The sequence below is a fragment of the Hyaena hyaena genome, unplaced genomic scaffold, assembly GCF_003009895.1.
Source record: "Hyaena hyaena isolate Hyena2069 unplaced genomic scaffold, ASM300989v1 scaffold_1516, whole genome shotgun sequence".
NCBI lineage: Eukaryota > Metazoa > Chordata > Mammalia > Carnivora > Hyaenidae > Hyaena > Hyaena hyaena.
The window spans coordinates 160,831-167,177 of NW_024082148.1; the positions used below are offsets into that span (position 1 = coordinate 160,831).

At 37.1% G+C, this 6,347-nt stretch overlaps 1 protein-coding gene across 1 annotated transcript in view; it reads left to right on the top strand.

Moving 5' to 3' along the window:
- Positions 1 to 2,160: 2,160 nt before the first annotated feature.
- KLRB1 (killer cell lectin like receptor B1) overlaps positions 2,161 to 6,347 on the top strand; it is an 18,711-nt gene continuing 14,524 nt past the window's right edge. Inside the window, exon 1 of the mRNA XM_039223990.1 lies at positions 2,161 to 2,245. Within this exon, the coding sequence (XP_039079921.1) occupies positions 2,161 to 2,245 (85 nt within the window). The remainder of the gene's footprint in view (positions 2,246 to 6,347) is intronic.

Sequence of the window (6,347 nt, forward strand, 5' to 3'; positions counted from 1 at the left end):
ATATATAAATTATATTATAAATAAATAATAGAAATTTTAAGGAGCTCTATTTTATTTTCCTTAGCACTGGCACTATTTTACAATTCCAGCAATCATATACAAGGGTTCTAATTTTTCTACATTCTTGTCAACACTTGTAATTTTTTTTTTCAATAACCATACTAACTTCTGTGAGGTGATATTTCACACCAAGTGGTATGGTTTTCACTTGTTAAGATGATTAGTGATGTTGGTCATCTTTTTTATATGCTTGTTGAACCTTTATATGCAAGATGAACGTTAATAAGTAGAGGACCATCTGTATAGGTCAAAGGTAATTTGGAGTGAATTATTTTTTGAAAGAGAGAGAAAAGGAGAGCACGTGCTGGGGAGAAAGGCAGAGGGAGAGAGAGAGACGGAGAGAGAGAGAGAGAGAGAGAGAGAGAGAATCTTAAATAGGCTCTGTGCTCAGCACGAAGCCCAACATGGGGCTCAATCCCATGACCCTGGGATCATCCCTGAGATGAAATCAAGAGTTGGATGCCTTGACTGAGCTACCCAGGAGCCCCTGAAGTGACTTCTAAAGATACTTCTTCATTCTTGCTAAAACTTAAGGAACTGAATGGAAATTTCTGTGCCTGGGATTTTTTCTGTATTAAGTTTTTCTGTTGCACCACAAAAGATTAAAATTCATGGAGTTAAATAACAAATTGAAGACACCAAGTAAACCTTAGTTATTGGGAAATAACCATTCTGGGCTATTCCTTGGGTATAAACAGTATATTAAATCATCTTACTGCACTGCTCTAAACCTTTCAATGACTTTCTATGCGGATGTGAATCCATACAAGTCCATAAAATGGTCTGCAGATCCCTATTCAATCTAGCTTCTAATGACCTCTCTAACTTTGTCTCCTGCGGCTCTCCATTTATACATGCTGATGTTTCACACTAATCTTCACGCTGCTCCTACAGTATGACAGGTAGGTTCTCATGTTATGGATGTTGTCCTTACGTGTCAAGCTTCCTAAAATCCTCTTCTCCCAAAAAGCATGACTTTGTCTCACAATTCTTGACAGGTCTTGACCCAGATGTCATCTTGGCATCATCTCCCATAAGTATTCCATTTGATACAGTACCCTTCCCCCAAAGCTAAATTCTACTTGACTTTTTATTCTTCTCAGTTGCACTTAATATCACAGGATATTTTTACATGTACTTAGTTATTTGTTTATTATACGTCTCCATAGTAGTATAATTGCAATAGAGGAAAATATTTTTTCTCTATTTTGTTCACTGCTGTAGCCTCAAAACCAATAGCCTTTTTTAATGAATGAATAAATAACGTCTAGAGGCATTTTACCAACACTCTACTTAACTTTTCTAAGGGGCCGAACCCGTGGCTGTTACAAAATAGGTCACAGCTCACATCTCTGTCTAGTTCACGGACTCCTGGTGCGCTCACTGTTTAACGGTTACCACAGCCTGAAAAGTGCCTTCAGAACTAACCTGATGGTGGTCTATGGCTCTTCAGCTCTTTGCTTTTTAAAATTATTATTACTTAATATTATTATTATTAAGGACCATTTCCACATTTATTATTATTAAGGACCATTTCCACATTTACAATGCTATTTTCCATATTTTGTAACTTGATTTAGAGCACAAATATTCTAGCAAGAATTTAGAACTTTTGAAAGACATCCGGCCATTTATGCATAAATGTTTACTTTTTACAACACTGCATTAAATGTTATTTCTCTTGCTTACTGAATCTTTTTGGAGATTCCCTTAAATGTGCACCCTAGATAAATGTCTCATTTGTCTGATGCCAGTCCTGACCCTGAGAAAGATGCTCAAAAGGAATGATTAGAATAACAAGTTCTTCCCCAAATTTTGTCAAACTATTGACCAGTTAATTACACAAAGTAGATGTTAGGAAAGGGAGAGTACATGTGGCGAGATTCTACAATATTAACACGTTTTTCAGGTGGTTCCTGGTTCCAAACATATTGGAAACTCAGTAAGTGGATTGTCTCACTAATTCACGGAGAAAATTCACAGCTAAAAGTGTAGGTGGGAGGAAATACGAAATAAACAAAAAAGCATGTCAGACCGGGCACTTCCTTCTGCTGACCTTGACTCATAGAACAAGTTTTGTGCCACATTCGCCTGTCTGCAATGGACAGACAAGTGATATACGCTGATTTAAACTTATCCAGGGGTTCTTGCCTGGAAAAGTCATCACCCCCTTCTCTTCCTCGGGGTAAGTCCCTCTTATTTTCTATTTGGCATTTGTTTAGCTTTCAGTGTTTGATTTTCCTCTTATATGTATGGTTTTAAATCACAGCTGTGAGGAAGAGCAGCAGCCCTATATTGATTTTATGTAGCTATAGTATAGCTTGTCTGTATGTAACAGTAACGGTGAAGAAAAGCACATATCTTGTAAATTTCTTTTTATTTTTAATCAAGATATTAGTGTGAAAAGTGAACATCACTTCTATTCCAGAGCCTTGGTTAAAAACTAGGAAGAAATATTTTACCTGCATGAACAAAGTAATATTTTTAGAGATATATTACTACTCTGCTATCATGGTAACCTACCATATTCCAAATCCTTCCACAAAATACTAATGTTAAGTTTTACTGCATTCCCTCCAATAGCGGTTTTTTCCCAATACAAAGTATAAGCGCAACGATTAATATCTTTCACTATCCAAAGAGAAGGAGAAAAATTTTCCTATAAGAAAATCATATTCAAGATCAAAGACTTCAACGTCATTACAATCAGATACTTTCTATCTTTGAGACTTGATACTTGAAATGTATCACAGTGTAGAAGGAGATAAGCCATGAGACACTGGAGAATATCATTAACAAACGTATTTGACACTTGCTGAAATTAGCACTTTTCCGTGTCAGAGGAATTAGCATTCTAAGCGGGGGGAAAACAATGGAAACTGTCATGTGAGGTGATAGGTGATGGATGCCATGGCCTAGATATGGATGAAAAAAGATCAGAAACTAGGCAAAAATTTTGCATGAAATTATCGTGAAATTCTGAAATCTAACCTAATGTACTATTGGGAATTTTATCTAACCTGATATTCATTTCATATTATGCTAAGCATTGGGCTATATCCTTTTAAGATGATTTGGTATAGGTTTGAAACTATTAAATTATCAATGTTCTAAACTGGGGGGAAAAAAGCTTAGCTCTAACCAAATAAGTTTTACTATACACTATACATGGAGGTTAAGGGGAATTGGAGGATCTTAAAAGCTACAGTCAGAGTTTGGTTTGGTGACAGTTATTTTTTATGGGAAATAATGAAGATTTATTTTACTCTATTCAGATTTAGCAAAAGTGGAAAGAAAGGAAGACGGTATTTAAAAAGGAATGCAGAAAATGAATATAGAGAAAGGCAGCGAGATATTCCTCAAGATGTACTATCTATGACCCCAAATGAATGCATCCAGAAAATTTGTCTAGTCTGATCATATTTTTATCCTACAAAATACCATCATGAAAGGAACCCTGAAAAAAAAAGTAGAATAAAGTCAACAAAGTGTGTAATTTAAAAACACTGATCTGATATTACAGTTATTGTAAAACCACTGCTGACCTCCTTCGCTAAACTTTTCAGGCTGTGGTAACCGTTAAACAGTGAGCGCACCAGGAGTCCGTGAACTAGACAGAGATGTGAGCTGTGACCTATTTTGTAACAGCCACGGGTTCGGCCCCTTAGAAAAGTTAAGTAGAGTGTTGGTAAAATGCCTCTAGACGTTATTTATTCATTCATAAAAAAAGGCTATTGGTTTTGAGGCTACAGCAGTGAACAAAATAGAGAAAAAATATTTTCCTCTATTGCAATTATACTACTATGGAGACGTATAATAAACAAATAACTAAGTACATGTAAAAATATCCTGTGATATTAAGTGCAACTGAGAAGAATAAAAAGTCAAGTAGAATTTAGCTTTGGGGGAAGGGTACTGTATCAAATGGAATACTTATGGGAGATGATGCCAAGATGACATCTGGGTCAAGACCTGTCAAGAATTGTGAGACAAAGTCATGCTTTTTGGGAGAAGAGGATTTTAGGAAGCTAGACACGTAAGGACAACATCCATAACATGAGAACCTACCTGTCATACTGTAGGAGCAGCGTGAAGATTAGTGTGAAACATCAGCATGTATAAATGGAGAGCCGCAGGAGACAAAGTTAGAGAGGTCATTAGAAGCTAGATTGAATAGGGATCTGCAGACCATTTTATGGACTTGTATGGATTCACATCCGCATAGAAAGTCATTGAAAGGTTTAGAGCAGTGCAGTAAGATGATTTAATATACTGTTTATACCCAAGGAATAGCCCAGAATGGATATTTCCCAATAACTAAGGTTTACTTGGTGTCTTCAATTTGTTATTTAACTCCATGAATTTTAATCTTTTGTGGTGCAACAGAAAAACTTAATACAGAAAAAATCCCAGGCACAGAAATTTCCATTCAGTTCCTTAAGTTTTAGCAAGAATGAAGAAGTATCTTTAGAAGTCACTTCAGGGGCTCCTGGGTAGCTCAGTCAAGGCATCCAACTCTTGATTTCATCTCAGGGATGATCCCAGGGTCATGGGATTGAGCCCCATGTTGGGCTTCGTGCTGAGCACAGAGCCTATTTAAGATTCTCTCTCTCTCTCTCTCTCTCTCTCTCTCCGTCTCTCTCTCTCCCTCTGCCTTTCTCCCCAGCACGTGCTCTCCTTTTCTCTCTCTTTCAAAAAATAATTCACTCCAAATTACCTTTGACCTATACAGATGGTCCTCTACTTATTAACGTTCATCTTGCATATAAAGGTTCAACAAGCATATAAAAAAGATGACCAACATCACTAATCATCTTAACAAGTGAAAACCATACCACTTGGTGTGAAATATCACCTCACAGAAGTTAGTATGGTTATTGAAAAAAAAAATTACAAGTGTTGACAAGAATGTAGAAAAATTAGAACCCTTGTATATGATTGCTGGAATTGTAAAATAGTGCCAGTGCTAAGGAAAATAAAATAGAGCTCCTTAAAATTTCTATTATTTATTTATAATATAATTTATATATATATATTTATATATAATGTATTGTCAGGTTAGCTAACATACAGTGTATACAGTGTGCTCTTGGTTTTGGGGGTAGATTCCATTTTCCCCTCTCCCCCACCTCCAAATCAACCCTCAGTTTGTTCCCTGTATTTAAGAGTCTCTTGGGGCGCCTGGGTGGCTTAGTCGGTTAAGCGTCCGACTTTCGCTTAGGTCATGATCTCGCGGTTCGTGGGTTCGAGCCCCGCGTCGGGCTCTGTGCTGACTGCCAGCTCAGAGTCTGGAGCCTATTTCAGAGTCTGTGACTCCCTCTCTCTCTGACCCTCCCCTGCTCACGCTGTCTCTCTCTCTCTCTCTCTCTCCCCCCTAGAAATAAATAAAACATTAAAAAAAAAAAGAGTCTCTTATGGGTTTGCCTCTCTCTCTGAAATTTTTACCCTTCCCTTCCTTCATGGTTTTCTTAAGTTTCTCAAGTTCCACATATGAGTGAGAAGTCTTTCTCTGACTGGCTTATTTCACTTAGCACAATACCCTTCAGTTCCAATCACATTGTTGCAAATGGCAAGATTTCATTCTTTCTCATTGCCAAGTAGCAATTCCACTGTATATATAAACTACATCTTCTCTATCCATTCATCAGTTGATGGACACTTGGGCTCTCTCCATAATTTGGCTATTGTCAAAAGCACTGTTATACACATTGGAGTACATGAGCCCTTATGCATAAGCACTCTTGTATCCTTTGGATAAATTCATAGTAATGCTATTGCTGGGTTGTAGAGTAAATCTATTTTAAATTTTTTGAGGAACCTCCATACTGTTTTCCAGAGCAGCTTCACCAGTTGCATTCCCACCAATGTCTATGCATGTCTTCTGCCCATTTCTTCACTGGGTTATTTGTTTTTCAGGTGTTGAGTTTGGTAAGTTCTTTATAGATTTTAGACACTAACCCTTTATCTGATATGTCATTTGCAAATATTATCTCCTATTCTGTCAGTTGTTTTTTAGTTTTGTTGATTGCTTCCTTTGCTATGCAAAAGCTTTTTATCTTCATGTGGTGCCAATAGTTCATTTTTGTGTTTACTTCCCTTGCCTTTGGAGATGTGTCAAGTAAGAAGTTGCTGCGGCTCAGAGCAAAGAGGTTGTTACATGTGTTCTCCACTAGGGTTTTGATGGTTTCCTGTGTCACATTTAAATCTTCCATCCATTTTGAGTTTCTTTTTGTGTAGGGTGTAAGAAAGTGGTCCAGTTTCATTCTTTTGCATGTGGCTGTCCCATT